The sequence below is a fragment of the Mesoplodon bidens genome, assembly GCF_964165515.1.
Source record: "Mesoplodon bidens genome assembly, chromosome: 13".
Lineage (NCBI taxonomy): Eukaryota > Metazoa > Chordata > Mammalia > Artiodactyla > Ziphiidae > Mesoplodon > Mesoplodon bidens.
In genome coordinates, this window is record NC_138169.1 from 26,157,062 (window position 1) to 26,171,410 (window position 14,349).

The following is a 14,349-nucleotide window of genomic DNA, read 5'->3' on the forward strand; positions in this document are numbered from 1 at the left end:
GAACAGAGCAAGTAGCAATGACACTGACTCTGTCCATCGCCATGGCCCAGTGACATGATGTGGGCAAGAGAGTCGCATAAATCATACAGAGAGGAGAGGGGTGTCATGTATGATTAAGTTAAAAACAATCATATACAGGTTCATTCAGAAACTTCCTTAACTGCCAGATATTCTTCATCGGTGACACAAAAATCAAGGAAAGGCTCAGGAACTTTAGTCTGAAATTCTTTTACAACTCCAATGATAATAGAAACCAATAAAACCATTCCAACATATACTACCGCATACGGCGGTAACTATGCTGACTGCTTCTTAAAGCTAAAGAACTCAGAACATCAGTGCACAGCAGCACTGGGTGCAGGGCGTAAGCCAGCAACTGAGTAGAACCAGCAGAGGGACCCGCCAGCTCACAGGTCACAAGCAGGAGTAAACTCTACCCCAGGACTGAGCAACTGGGCATCGAGTAGTCTGAGGAGCTGTATCCCTGAGGCCAACCCCTTCCCTGCAGGGGCCCCAATGCAGAAGCCACCCCTGACGAGAGAGGCCCTGCGAGCAGGCCCAGAGGTTCCCCTGTGGGGCCAGAAGCAGCAGCAGGACCCGTCCCTCTGGAGAGGCCAGGGCACCCCGACTCTCATTCATGCTCAGCAGATGGGGTCTCTCCCGAAGCCAACCCCAAGGCCTGCTCACCCGCGGGCATGCCCGTCTCCAACAGGCTGGGGCTGTGCAGCAGGAAGCTGGCCGTGGCCACGGGGGCGTAAGAGAGCACAGGCTCTGCCACGGTCACCTCGGGGTTGGCGTTGACAGGGCTCGGCTGGATCACGCTGACAGGTGCCACCACGGCAGAGGACACCAGGGGCTGGCCGGGGTCCTGGTAGTCAGACAGGTCGATCCTCTTGCCAAGGCTGGGCCGCGGGGGCTCGCAGGTGGTGAGGTGGTGGTACGTGGCCAGCAGGCTCTCCCCGAGGCACTTCCAGCTGCAGGGAGAGGGTCACCGCCCGGGTCAGCACACAACACAGGGTGCCCGGAGCTCAGGGCCGCCATCTCCATGAGGGCGGGGTGGTCTCAGTTTACTGATGGCTGAGGTGGAGCAGCGGAGCTGGAGCAGAGCCCGCACCCGCTCCACCGCCCGCAGGAGAAGCCCTGAGGCATCTCAGCCCCAGGCCCCTTCAGACCTACCAGGAGAAACCACAGACTCACTCAAAAACCCCTTCTCTACAAGGTCGAATCTTTAAAACGATGGTGTCCTTGTCCTGTTGCCACTAGTCTGGTTTTCTGGGGGAGGAATACTGACAGGGATATGGTCCAAAGGGGCTGAACAGCTCTTGGGCCGGGGCTTGCTGGATGCAAACCGAGACTGTCGTGTGTTTTGTTGTGTGTAAGTTGTGTTGTGTGCCCTGTTGTGGTGAGGTGTAGCATGTGTTATGTTGTATGCTGTCTGTTGTTTTGTGTTTTACATGTAGTCATGTGTTGTGTTGTATGTCATGCTGTGTTATGGTATGACACAGTGTAGCATGACGTACTCACCCTTCCAACCCTGAACAGCTTCCCAGGCCCTCAGACTAAAAACCAAAGCCTCCGCCTGTCCCCTCAGTGGCGCCCAGCCTCATCGCACCGCCGCAACCCCGCCCCCTCCCCCGCCCGCCCCCTGCACTCTTGCCCCCTGCACTCTCGCCTCGCTAGCTTGCTTTCAGTTCTGCAAACAAAACCACCCCCCACATACCACAGGGCCTTTGCACAGGCTTCCCTCTGCCGGGAAACAACACCCCACTCACACCTCCCAGCTCCTCTGCCTGATCCATGCCCACTCCTCCACCAGACTCCAGCTCTGGCCCTAAGCCTTCCCCAACCCCTGGAGCAGTGCAGACCCCCTTATGAGCTCTCGGTGCTGTGCTTCTCTCCTCGAGGGGCCTGTCAGCTTTGCACATGTGCCCCTCCTTCTGGTGACTGAGTACCCCTGGGACTGCCTCCAGTTTCCTGGGAAACCCAAACGTGCAGGAACGAACAAGTAGGAGCAGTAACGTGGGTCAGAACCAGCCCCTCCTGCGTGCTGGCTCTGCACGACCCCCGAGCACTCGATTCAATTATCATGATGACCCTACAAGAGAGGGATGCTGCTCCCTCTTTTCCAGGAGGTGGCACATAATGACCCGGCGAGGGCACCAGGGCTGGACCCAGGTCTGTCCCATCCGGTGGGGAGCTGCGGGCCACCACGACTTGCCTCCACATATGAGACACTCTCAACTTACAGGCACGAGGGTCAATGTCAGGATGTTAGGAACAGACCTCACCGAAGGGCTAAATGACCCCAACTCCAGGGACCACCCTTCCCAGGGCTACGCTGAGGCCCACCTTCCAGGGTGCCGAGCAGCCCTAGCAGGGGAACATGGACTAGAGATCGGGAAGCCAGGACCTGGGATCAGCTCCCCCCTCACCATTAGCCTCTCTGAGTCATCCCCCGTCCAGGGCTTGGCTAATGCTGGTTTCCTTCTCCCCTTAGGGTGGGCAGATGAGAGGGGCGTACAGGAACATGGCAGGTGGTGGGTCAAGGACAGCAACAGAGAGGGACTTCGACCGGGGAAGGCCCGGCCTGCTTCCTGCAGTCACCCGCCCATGTGCGCCCAGCTCCTGCCACGGCAGCAGCCCAGGAGGGCTCAGCCCCCTCCCAAGCAGGGCCCAGTGGCCACCCGGCAGCCCAGACCCAGACGACCTACGTGAAGAAGGGGATGGGCTGCACCAGCTTCAGGTCCGGCTCCTTCTTGTGCATGGTCAGCGCCTGCCGCCTCCTCCGAAGCCCCAGGGCCTCGTCCACGATGGCCTGCGACTCAGCCGCGCTCACCGACACCTCGTGGATGGACATGTCACTGAGAGTGCGTGAGACAGAGAGGAGTGACTGTGTCGCACTACAGCCAAGATGGAAATCTTACACAGAAGGATGCAGTTAATATCCTTTAATCTGTATTAATTCTTCCGACAAATAAAATAACCACTTGAGTCTGGGCTGAAAAGGGCAGTAATTAGCATTCTTAATACCCATGTTACACTAGAAATGATTAATGCCCTTTGATCCGCTTACAATTCATCACCTTCATCTGTATTAACAGGATCATAGTAATGGCAGAAAAGCCACAGAAAAATTAAATGCTGCTCTCAATTATTTGCTGAAAACCTTTTAAGGATTTAACACTCCCATCCTACCCATCCCAAAAAAGGTCATCAGACCAGCCAAGCTCACCAAAGCCTATGGAAATCAACAGAAAGGGTGGGAGTTTGAGGCCCCGGATGCCTCCCACAGGCACACCTCTGCCTGTGGTGGCCCGGCGAGACCTGCCCCCACTGCCCCATGCCCTCCTCCCCACAGGGCTTCCCCGTGGAGCCACACGCTTATGGACTCATCCTCTGTCCTACATGCTCATCAACCACCTCTCCAAAGAAGGTCAGCTCCCTCAGGACAGATGTGAATAAGAGGCACAGTCTTACGAGGGACAAACACCAAAATAACCACTAACTCCCAACCGGTGAGCTCCCAGGGCCAAGGAGATACCAGAGGGCACAGGAGTTAGTTCCACTGGAGGATGGGCGGGGAGGCAGCTCAAACTTAGAAAGCTGCCAAAAGGGGATGTGGGGCTTGGAATACGAAGGGGCATGAAGACACAATAGGGAGAGGTGGGGATTCCAGGTGAGGGCGCTGTGGGAGCCAGGGTGCGGGACCGGACAGGACACAGCAGGGCCCTGGGACAGCTCTCCTCTTGGGGGAGGGAGAAGCAGGAGGAGAACTGGGGGGTCAGACTGCAAAGGGCCTCCTGGGCAATGCTGCCGAGCATGAGCCTCATCCCAGAGGCAGGCATGGTGGCCCGATTAGAGGCGGGCCGGGCAACACAAGAAGCACAGCCTCGGAAAGGGGTAGGGTGGGCAGCAAGGAGCGAGGTGAACAAGGCTGCCGTGAGCACCCAGAGGAGAGCCACAGGGCAGCGGGGAAGGAGGGCAGCAGGGAAGGAGGGCAGCAGACAGGCGGAGGCACCGCCCATATGAGGCATGTAGGGAAACAATAAACCAAGCAGATCAGAGCCATTTGCCAAGCAAGGGGCCTCAACAGCCCCCAGCCGCTGGGGAGGAGGTGGCGGGCTGCAGACTCACCATTTCAGGAACATCCGGAGGGAGTCCTGGCGGAGACACGGTTGCTCCTCGAAGATCTTCTCCTTGAGAACCAGCCCCTTGCTGTAGCGGCAGTCCTTCTCCAAAGCTTTGCAAATGAAGTACAGACAAGCTGGCCAGGAAAGAAACAGGCATGACCTCCAAGCTGCACTCTGACTCTCTGGCCTTGCCAGTGACGCCAGGGAAGTAGTCCCTGCTCTGGAGTCCAAGAAACACCAGGTAAATGATGACAAGACACCACTTTAATCCATCCAATCGGGAACGATTTTTGAAAATAATAATACCAAGGTCAAGGGGCAAAGGCCCACACTGCCAGGGAGGACGGCTGAACAACCTTTCTGGGGAAACATGGGCATCAAACACAGACCCTCAGCCCAGCAAGCCCACCTTGAGGAAACCCTTTGGGAACCAGCTGTCGGCAAACTGGAGTACGGCCGCCAGCTCCCCTCTGCCTGGGCACCGGACAGCCCCGTGCCCCGCCCAGCTCCAGAGTCTGAGTATGGATGCAAGGCACTCCCATCAGGAATAACCAGAGAATGATGGAGCGGGGGAGGAGGAAGGAAAGCTGGAGCAGAAGCAGAGATGCCACGCGGAAGTCAGGGAGAAGGGCCGCAGGAGAGCGGTGCCCACGCCACAAGCAGGAGAGGGTCTGGGCTGCCCCGCCAGCCGCCCACTGAACTAGGGACAGGGGGCCCAGAGGTTCCCGCCTAACCAGAAGGAGGAGGAGGACATGGTTTCCTCTGGGAAGGTGGTGGGAACAGAGAGAAAACCAGGGGGGCACCAAGCCTCTGGATGGGCTGGTCAGCAGCACCAGAGCTGACCGCGCCCGCAGCAGAGGGAGGCCTGCCTACTCCTCTCGAGCATCCATGTACCGGCTGCTCATACCCTGGGGCTTCGATGCGGTTCTGCGGCTCTCACAGACACATGCACCGCTCTGTCCCCCAAACCCATCTTCCCACCCATACTTCAGCTTATCAAGTGCAGCTTCTCCAGGAGAGAGAACTGAGCCTGGTGCCAGAGAGAAGGCGGGACGCTGAGGCTGGGGCCTCCAGGGGGCGCCCAAGCTCCAGAAAGAGCCCGGGGAGAGACCCACAGTCACTGAAGATGAAAGCACTGGAGTCAAAACAGGCGATCCACAGCACGGGGGCGCGGACATCCACGGAAGGACACGCCCGAGAACGTTTGCGTGGAGGGACACAAGGGCTCAAGTCCAGAAATGACCCCACGTGCAAGCACGCGATGGTCAGAGGGTGCAGAGGAGGCAGACGGCAGAGGCCCCACAGCAAAGGGGCAGGGAGAAGGCACCCGCCCCCGCCCCCACCCGGGCCCACCTGGAGGAGGCGACAGAGGGCTGAGCTGGCTCTGGGGACACAGGGAGAAGTCAGGGTCACCTCGGGCAGGGACAACTGGGAAGGGGCCACAGCAGCCTGCCCCTGGGGCACGCCGACCCCGCCGCCAGCCCTGTGCTGCGCGCGGTTCACCTGACTATACAGAGCTACGGGTGGAGTCCCGTGGGTGGCGAGCAGGGCCCAGCTTCCCAGCCTCCGCTACCCCATCCTGCTCCACCTGCTCGATGCGCTCTTTGAAAGAGAAGGAAAAGCCTCCAAGAGTCAGCCTTCTAGCTGTAACCTTCAATGTGAGGGCAAGTGCTGGCAGCAGGTCTGTCCTGAAAAGAATGAGCAGGCCGTGCCAGGACCGCCTGTGCCCGAGGCCAGCTGCCCTGCGCCCAGCCCTGCCCGGGGCCCTCCCACAGAGCTGCCTGGAGGAGCTGGCCCAAGAGGCCCAGAACCCCAACAGCGCCCGCCTCGGGACAGCCTGTGAGGGGCCGAGCAGAGGGCCAGGCGGGGTCAGAGAGTGAAGCAACTGGAAGGCAGACAGGGCTCCGTCTGGCACAGATCTTTCCAGCAGCCCTGCTGCTCTGTGGAAGGACCAGATGCTAAAAGGAGGGAGTGAGCTCCCGGCACTGGGAGTCAGACTGCAGCCGTTAGGCTGTCTGTCAGCAACTTATAAGAACAGGCACAGGACGGGACACCACAGAGACGAAATGAGAGACTGAAGGGAAAACCGCTCAGAAGACATGCTTCCTACTACAATGCATGGGGTAAGTCTCAACCGAGAAAGAAAGACAAGCAGAGTAAAGCAGGGAAGCAAAGGCATCTCCATTTCCCCTGAAGGTGGGGCAGAAAGCACTTCGGTGTTAACTCTGGCTCCGAGCTCATCCAGGCCTCCCGCCCTCCTCGGTCCCAATGCACGAGCACATGGCAGAAAGCAGCGACACCCCACTCACTGGTGTAATCGCTGAGGGTGTATAGGACAGTGATGAGGTTGTCCAAGCAGGGCCAGTGGTCAGGATTGCACCGCAGCCCTTCCTCAAAAGCGTGGCGAGCCAGGGGGACCCGGATGAGCCTCAGGGCCACGTGTCCGATTTTATACCAGAGGTTGACGTCCGTGGAGTCCAGCATGACCGCCTGGTAGCAGCACAGCAGAGGCACACTCAGTCAGCTCCCCAGAGCGGGCATCCGTGGTGGCAGGAGGGCACAGCACCAGCCCAGCCACCCAGACTGCCCAAGGAATGACAGGGAAGTCACGTGGACCAATTTATCTAACTCAGAACATGTTCTTAATACATTTTGTCACTCTGAACACCTGTACTCCTTACATATTTGCTATGTAAAAGAAGTGCAAGAAGCAGAATTAAAAGAAAATACAGAAGCCTTCTGGGATTCTAGAAACAGCATGGGTGGGAGCCAGACGGGGGTTCACATCCATACTCCCACACTGCCCAGCAGCGTGACTGCCAGCCTCAGTATCCTCATCCCTAAAATGAGGGTAAAGATGCCCTCCTTGCCAGACGGCATGAGGGTGAGCACGTGCATGGTGCTGGCGCCTGAGAGGGGCCCACACAGGTAAGCCAGCCTGACAGAAATAATGGCAGTATGATTCTGAGTAGGTACTGGGTGCCAGGGGTCAGGCTCTGTGTTCAGCACCCTCTTTATATCACTCCAACTCTATGGCGTAGACCTGGAGGCCCAGAGAAATGAAGCAATCACCCATGGTCATGTGTGCCCTGCGTGGCAGAGGAAGCACACACATGCAGCCCTCTCTGAACTTGCTACTGTCACCCACTGCCTGTGGCCTCGGGCACTACAGCTGACACAGCACCACACACTCTTCAACCAACCAGACCACAACCCCACCCCTGCCCCAAGAACTCCCAAAGACCCGGCTGAGGGGAGCACCTCCAGGTAGAACTCCATGGCTGTCTCCAGGTCCTCCCTCTGGGCGGCCAGCTGGGCCAGGTTCTTAAACGTGGAGTACTTCAGCATCAGCCCAGGGTGTTTCAACCCCTCCTTCTCATCACCAGACGAAACTGCCTGAGAACAAAGCAAACAGAGGAGCAAAGTGACACCCAGGCCCTGAAGCCTCAGCCGGCAGTCAGCAGGACACCTGGCTTCAGGGCTGGCTTCTGCCACAGGCCCTTGGGCCAGTCCAGTGCCACCCTCCACTGGAAAATGAAAGTGTGGCCCCAGATGTCCTTTAAGGACCCCCCAGTTCCGAGCACACAGAGGAGAAAGGCCAGACCACCAAGAGGCGGTTTGCGGGCCCTCTGGGCACCAAAAGACACAGAGGGAACCCTCCCGGCACTACCGCCACGCCGGAGGGCCCAAGCCTAGATGGTGACATTTACAGCATCAGTAAGCCAGCCAGCGGCTCCCGCATGCCACTCCCAGCTCTGATGCTTCACTAGCTGCATGGCTCTGAGCCAACAACACCTCGCTAAGCCTCCATCTCCACACTGTGAACTGGGGACAATGCACCCGCACTTGGCAGAGTAGCTGTGAAGACCAAGTAGGAAGAGCAGCTGGCATTTACGGAGCTCTTACTCTGCACCTAGAACAGTTCTGCATGCTTCTCTGGACTCACCCAACCCTCAGAGCAAGCCAGCGAGGTGGACGCTCCACAGGCGGGGAAGCTGGGGGCAGAGGGCCTCTGGGGCCTCACCTCTCGCAGCAGGCGCGCCTCCAGGAGCTCGTGGTAGGCCTTGGCGGACTCCTCAAACCGGTCGTGCTTCTGCAGATCCAGGGCCTTGTGGTACAAGGCAAAAGCCTCTGCTTCCTGCAAACCAAGACAGGACACATTTTCACACAGCACAAAGGTTTGTCTTTTTAAGCCAACAATGTGTGAGAGGGGGCTGCCGTCAAGGCCATGTTACTCGTCAGCTGCACGCTCGGTGGTGGAAACAGTCCTAATGCTCCAAGCTCGCAGGAGCTCATCACTGGGAGAAGAGCCCCTCAGCAGCGCCCCCAAGGAGACACGAGCAGCACGGGCTCACCTGAGTCTAAGCAACAGCAGAAGGCAGGCTGAGGACACAGAGCAGAGTAATGCCAAGGTTCTGTGAGTCTCGCTGACGCTTTCTGGGAGAGCGGCCCCACCAGCCGTAATAACCCAGGGACTCCAAGAGAGAGCAGGGAAGGCTTCCACTGCTTTCTATGTGCCGCTCTGCCCCAGCCTGCTCGCTGCCGGGAGGGGCAGAGGGGGCACTGGGCAGGCTGAGCCCCACTGACACCCCTGAGGGCCGGGGACCACTGACTAGCAGCATCTGTGAGGGCTCCACACTGTCCTGGCTTCTCCCGAGAAGGGGGAGGTGTATGCTTATTCCAGGGAAAACAAAGACCCAGCAAACCCTTGTTATATTCGCGTAGGACGTCGGGGGAGAGACGGCCGAGAGGAAGGCAGGCAGGCTGGGATGGAAGTGGTGCCGGGCCTCGTGGCAGAGAGGAAAGACCAAGAATCCGTGCTCCCCACAGACCACCAGTGAGACCTGGGCTAGGCAGCACCCTCCAGGGCCTCCCCCTGGAAAGTGACGTGCTGCCGTCCCCCGGGTGTGCCAGCTCCTGAGGCCCACAAAGACGACCGGCTGAGTGAAGAGCCAGCCCCAGCTGCAGAAGGGCCCACGCACACTCAGAATAAACAGTGTGACCATCCTCAGTGTGACCCTCTCTAAGTGAAGCAGGTCAAACAGGAGATGGAGAGCCAGCCACCTCTGTAAACAGGGTTTTCCTCTAAACTCCCATTCAGGAGACATCGGGATGCATCTGAAACATGGTGCCACCACAGAAATGAGAATCAAGGTCCAGCTACAGAGAAGTCCATGGACCACACACCTGCGCCTCCTTTGTCTGGGTCTTGTGACTTTTAAAGCTTCCTTCATGCTCATCCTCAACCGTGGAGCTGGCATTTAAGGCTGCGATTCGAATCTAGAAGCAGAGGTTTGACGGAAGAGTTGCTTTTAGATGAGACGTGTCTCATCTCTTCAATAACCCACAACGTTCACAACACTCTGTAACACACTCGGCCTCAAACAGCTACGGCCTCCCCAGATGCAGAGGAAAAGGAGGACTGGGACATTCTGAGGGAACCACACCAACCTGTTCAGGGAGCATGTCCACTACAAAAGGAACAGGCTGGGGACACCCCAGCAATGGCCCGACACAGCAGAAGACCCAGGCATCGGAAAAACAGATTCCAATGACACGGGATAACTGTGTGCCTCTCTAGCCATGGTGATGTGGCCCTGCAAACCACCCAACAGGAGAGCGGGCACCCACACCCTCGAGGGTGCCAAGAGCCCTCTGGGGAGGAAGGCTGTCCCATTCGGACAGCCTTCAGGGCCCACCCAAGAACACGCCCCTCGCCCTGGAGCACCACAGAGCAGGTGAGCATCAGCACATACCATAGTCAGAGGCTTCGGCACACCGCCCAGCACCGCCCAGCACTGCCCAGCACCGGCAGGGCAGTGCCAGCCCACGCGGCTCCTATGGAGGAAGCAGAACAGGCTGAGGGAGGGCCCGGGAAGCACCAGGCCATCAGGAACCCGTGTCCAAACCCACGGGCCTCCCGGCTCTGGGCACACAGGCTAGTGGGCCTTGGGATGGCTCTTCAGTCTGTCACCCGGGGAGCCCCTGGTCCTTGGGACGGAGTGCCCACCTTTGCCAGACCAGGGGCCAGGGACAGAGGGGAGTGAGACCGACATCTGCCCCCAGGGCTCACTGCTCAGCAGAGGTAACAGATCGATAAACAATTATTTTTTCAAAAGTTGAATGAAATAAAGAGAAACACAGGCAACAGGTGGAGAACAAGTCATTCGAAGGGATGGAGGAAGGTGAAGGAGGAAGCCCTGTGTTAAGCCCCAGGAAGGGACAGCAGTGGGGTGGAGGGTGGGGAGGCAGAGGCAGGGGGCCTGGAGGGTGGGAGGGACATATAAAAGGAAAAAAATTAGAGGTAGGCAGACCAGTGTGAAATCTGCTAAAAAAATGACAGGATTGGTGAGGACGTGGAGAAATCAGAACCTCATCCACTGCAGATGGGAACGAAAAATGGTGAAACCGTCTGGCAATTGCTCAGAATGTCAAACACAGAAATTCCACCCCCAAGAGAAATGAAAACATGTCCACACCAAAACTTGTTCATGAATGTTCACAGCAGCATTACTCATGACAGATTAAAGGTGGAAACAACCCAAATGTCCGTCAACTGACAAATGGATAAAGGAAATGTGGTATGTCCATACAATGGATTATTATTCAGTGATAAAACAAATTAAAGCACTGGTACTTGCTACAATATGGATGAACCTTGAAAGCACGCTAAATGAAGGAAGCCAGTCACGAAGGCCACATATTGTCTGATTCCATTTATACAAAATGTCCAGAATAGGCAAATCTACAGAACCAGAAAGTAGTCTAGGGGAGAGGGACACATGGGGAGTGACTACTACCACGTACAGGGCTTCTTTCTGGGGTGATGAAAATGTCCTGAAATCGATGGTGGTGATGGTTGCACAACTCTGTGGATACACTTACACTCACTGAATTGTATACCCTACATAGGCAAGCTGCATGGTCTGTGAACTATGTGCTGCTATTAAACAAAGAGATTCCAGGAGCTTGGCTGGGGCAGTGGCACTGGGGACAGAGGGGGGACACGTTCCAGGAGGCAAACTCACAGAACGGGGCCCCTGGGAGGCTGGAGGGAGCAGCAGGGGTGCCGGTAACAGCGGAGGTTCTGGCCTGCGGGGCGGGGAGGAAGAGGCAGCACCACCGAACAAGCCCGTCAGGGCAGAGGAGGGAGCCAGGAAGAGTCCCACCTGAGAGGCTGGCAGGAGGCCCCAGCGGGCCCAGCAGGCAGTGGAAATGAGCCTTGGCAGAGACTGAACACGTGCTCCACATGTATAAAGTAAAATGACCACTGCTACTGCCAACAGAGCTCACAGCTACGACCTTCACAATGGGCTCTGAGTTCTCCAAGAGTTCCTACAAGGAAGAAAGAAAGTACAGTCTTCTTCGCAGACGAGGAAGACTCAAACCCCACGAGGCGGACAGCTATTTTATCTCCTGGGTTCCACATTTAGAAAAAAGAATTCTGCTGATTAACTCTGGAAACTGCTGCTTGACCATAAACTATGCTACGATGGGCACTGTGAACACCATACAATCTGGAAAAAAAAAGACGATAAAAGTAGAAACTATAGGGCTTCCCTGGTGGCACAGTGGTTGGGAGTCTGCCTGCCGATGCAGGGGACACAGGTTCGTGCCCCGGTCCGGGAAGATCCCATATGCCATGGAGCGGCTGGGCCCGTGAGCCATGGCCACTGAGCCTGCGCATCCGGAGCCTGTGCTCCGCAATGGGAGAGGCCACAACAGTGAGAGGCCCACATACTGCAAAAAAAAAAAAAAAAAAAAAAGTAGAAACTATAGCACTAAAACCCTGTACCTAGGGAAAACACACACACATCCCAAGGGGCAGTGCCCCTGTGAAGAGGGAAGGGAGAGAATGAAGTCCCCGTCAACTCTGGGTGGTGTTTTTCAGTCGACATTTCAGAGGCCAAACCAGCTTCCCCAAGGGCTCACTCTTCTCTGGGAGTGGATTTCCACACGTGCCTTTGATTGTGGACAGATCAGGCTTCACAGCAACCGATTCAGCTGTCAGATTCTTGACTAAGGAAGGAAGGCCCTCCCTCCACCCCTGCTCCCTACCCAGGCAGCATATATTGCCTGAAGACCAGCATAGGACCCGCGCCTCATGCCCTCAGCACCCCCACCTCCTCCCTCGCCATACACTGATGCCTGGCAGCTCTAGCAAACTGCTCCCGTTCTTTGTTGAAAGAGCTGTGGAGAGATTTTGCTTCCTTTTGTTTCGTTTGTTTAAAATTGAAATTAGTTATTTTCTTCTGCTGGACAGTATTAAATAGACCAGGATGTTGAGTTACCTGCTAGACTGCAGTAAAACACACACACACACGCACTAACAAGTGCTGACAAAGGATGTGGAGAAATTAGAACCCTTGTGAATAAGATTCAGCCTTAAAAAGGAAGGACCCTCTGACACATGCTACATGGATTAACCCTGAAGACATTATGTTAAGGGAAATAAGCCAGTAACAAAACTATGATTCCATTTATATGGGGTACCTAAAACAGGCAAATTCATAAAGACAGGAAGTAGAATGGTGGTTGCCAAGGCTGGCGGAAGGGAAGGATGGGGAGGTATTGTTTAGTGGGCAGAGTTTCCGTTTGGGAAGATGAGGTGGATGCTGGTGATGATTGCACAACCATGTGGATGCATTTAATGCTATGGAACTGCACACTTAAATATAGTTAAAGTGGTACACTTCATGTTAAGTATAATTTACCAAAGTTTAAAAAAAAAATCCCAAAGGATAGAAAAACAAAAGCCTGATAGAAAAGTGGGGAAAAGATATGAGCAAACAATTCACACACACACAAAAAGACATACAACTGGCTCTCAAACATATGAAAAAATGTTGGAACTCACTAATAATTAGAAAGATGCAAATTAAAACAACATTGAAACTCCATTTCTGCTCTACCACATTGGCCAAAAGTGAGGCAGGAAAGCACACCCTAGTGGTGAGGTTGTGGGCAAACAGGCACTACTCTCAGGCATCGCTGGTGGGAATGCAAATTAGTACGACCTCTCTGGAGAGGAATTTGACAATAGCTAACAAAATGACCTTTGTTACCTTGTTACACTTACCTTTCAACCCAGCAGTTCTGGGAATCTACCCTGAAGATGTACTTTGAACAACATAAAAATAGATACCACAGGGTTATTCACCCGCAGCAGTTTGCAACTGCAAGATATTGGAAACAACCTAAATGGCCACAGACAATAGAGTGGATGAATAAATAAACTATGATACAACCACACAGTGAAGCAATACGCAGCTGCAAAATTAGTGAGAAAATGTTCATAGCAGTATTATTCATAATAATCAAAAAGTAGAAACAACCCAAATGTCCATCAACTGATGAATGGATAAATAAAATGTGGTCTATCTGTACAATGGAATATTATTCAGCCGTAAAAAGGAATGGAGTACTGACAACACAGATGAACCATGAAAACATGATGCTCAGTGAAGGAAGCAGAAACAGACCACACACCGTATGATCCCATTACTATGAAATGTCCAGAAAAGGCAAATCTACACAGGCAGAAAGTACATTAGTGAATGCCTAGGGCTGGGGGAGGAGGTGATGGGAAGTGAGTGTTAATAGACACAGGGTTCCTTTTGGGGGGATAAAGATGTTCTAAAATTGATTGTGGTGATACCTGCAGAACTCTGTGAATATACTAAAAACCAATGAATTGTAAACTTTAAATGGGTGCATGGTATGGTATATAAATTATATATCAATAAAACTGTTTTTTAAAAAATGAATAGGAAGGACTTCCCTGGTAGCACACTGGTTAAGAACACGGGTTTGAGCCCTGGTCTGGGAAGATCCCACATGCTGCAGAGCAACTAAGCCCGTGTGCCGCAACTACCGAGCCCTCATGTCACAACTGAAGCCTGCAACGAGAGAAGCCACCACAATGAGAAGCCCACACACCGCAAAGAAGAATAGACCCCGCTCGCGGCAACTACAGACAGCTGCATGCAGCAATGAAGACCCGAAGCAGCCAAAAATAAATAAATTTAATAAATAAAATTTAAAAAAATGAATAGGATATCTATGAACAGATACAGGGTGATTTTCAAGACATACTGTTAAGTAAAAAAGAGCAAATACGAATATTTATAGCATGCCACCCTTCATATAAGAAAGAAGAGGATATAAGAAAACACACAACCATCTATTCTTTGTGCAAAAGAAACATGAAAGGATAATC

General features: G+C 54.5%; 1 protein-coding gene across 4 annotated transcripts in view; it reads right to left on the reverse strand.

The window, feature by feature from the left end:
* CABIN1 (calcineurin binding protein 1) overlaps nt 1-14,349 on the reverse strand; it is a 102,523-nt gene that overhangs the window by 83,242 nt on the left and 4,932 nt on the right. For 3 of the 4 annotated variants that reach the window (XM_081252820.1, XM_081252819.1, XM_081252817.1), the window contains exons 2-9: nt 9,887-9,968; nt 9,318-9,410; nt 8,155-8,268; nt 7,392-7,526; nt 6,440-6,620; nt 4,135-4,264; nt 2,712-2,861; nt 688-974 (exon numbers count right to left, since the gene is read on the reverse strand). In XM_081252820.1, the coding sequence (XP_081108946.1) occupies nt 688-974; nt 2,712-2,861; nt 4,135-4,264; nt 6,440-6,620; nt 7,392-7,526; nt 8,155-8,268; nt 9,318-9,410; nt 9,887-9,889 (1,093 nt within the window). In that variant the 5' untranslated portion in view covers nt 9,890-9,968. Of the gene's footprint in view, nt 1-687; nt 975-2,711; nt 2,862-4,134; nt 4,265-6,439; nt 6,621-7,391; nt 7,527-8,154; nt 8,269-9,317; nt 9,411-9,886; nt 9,969-11,299; nt 11,414-14,349 lie in introns of those variants that run through there. The other variant, XM_081252818.1, reaches the window with a different exon arrangement.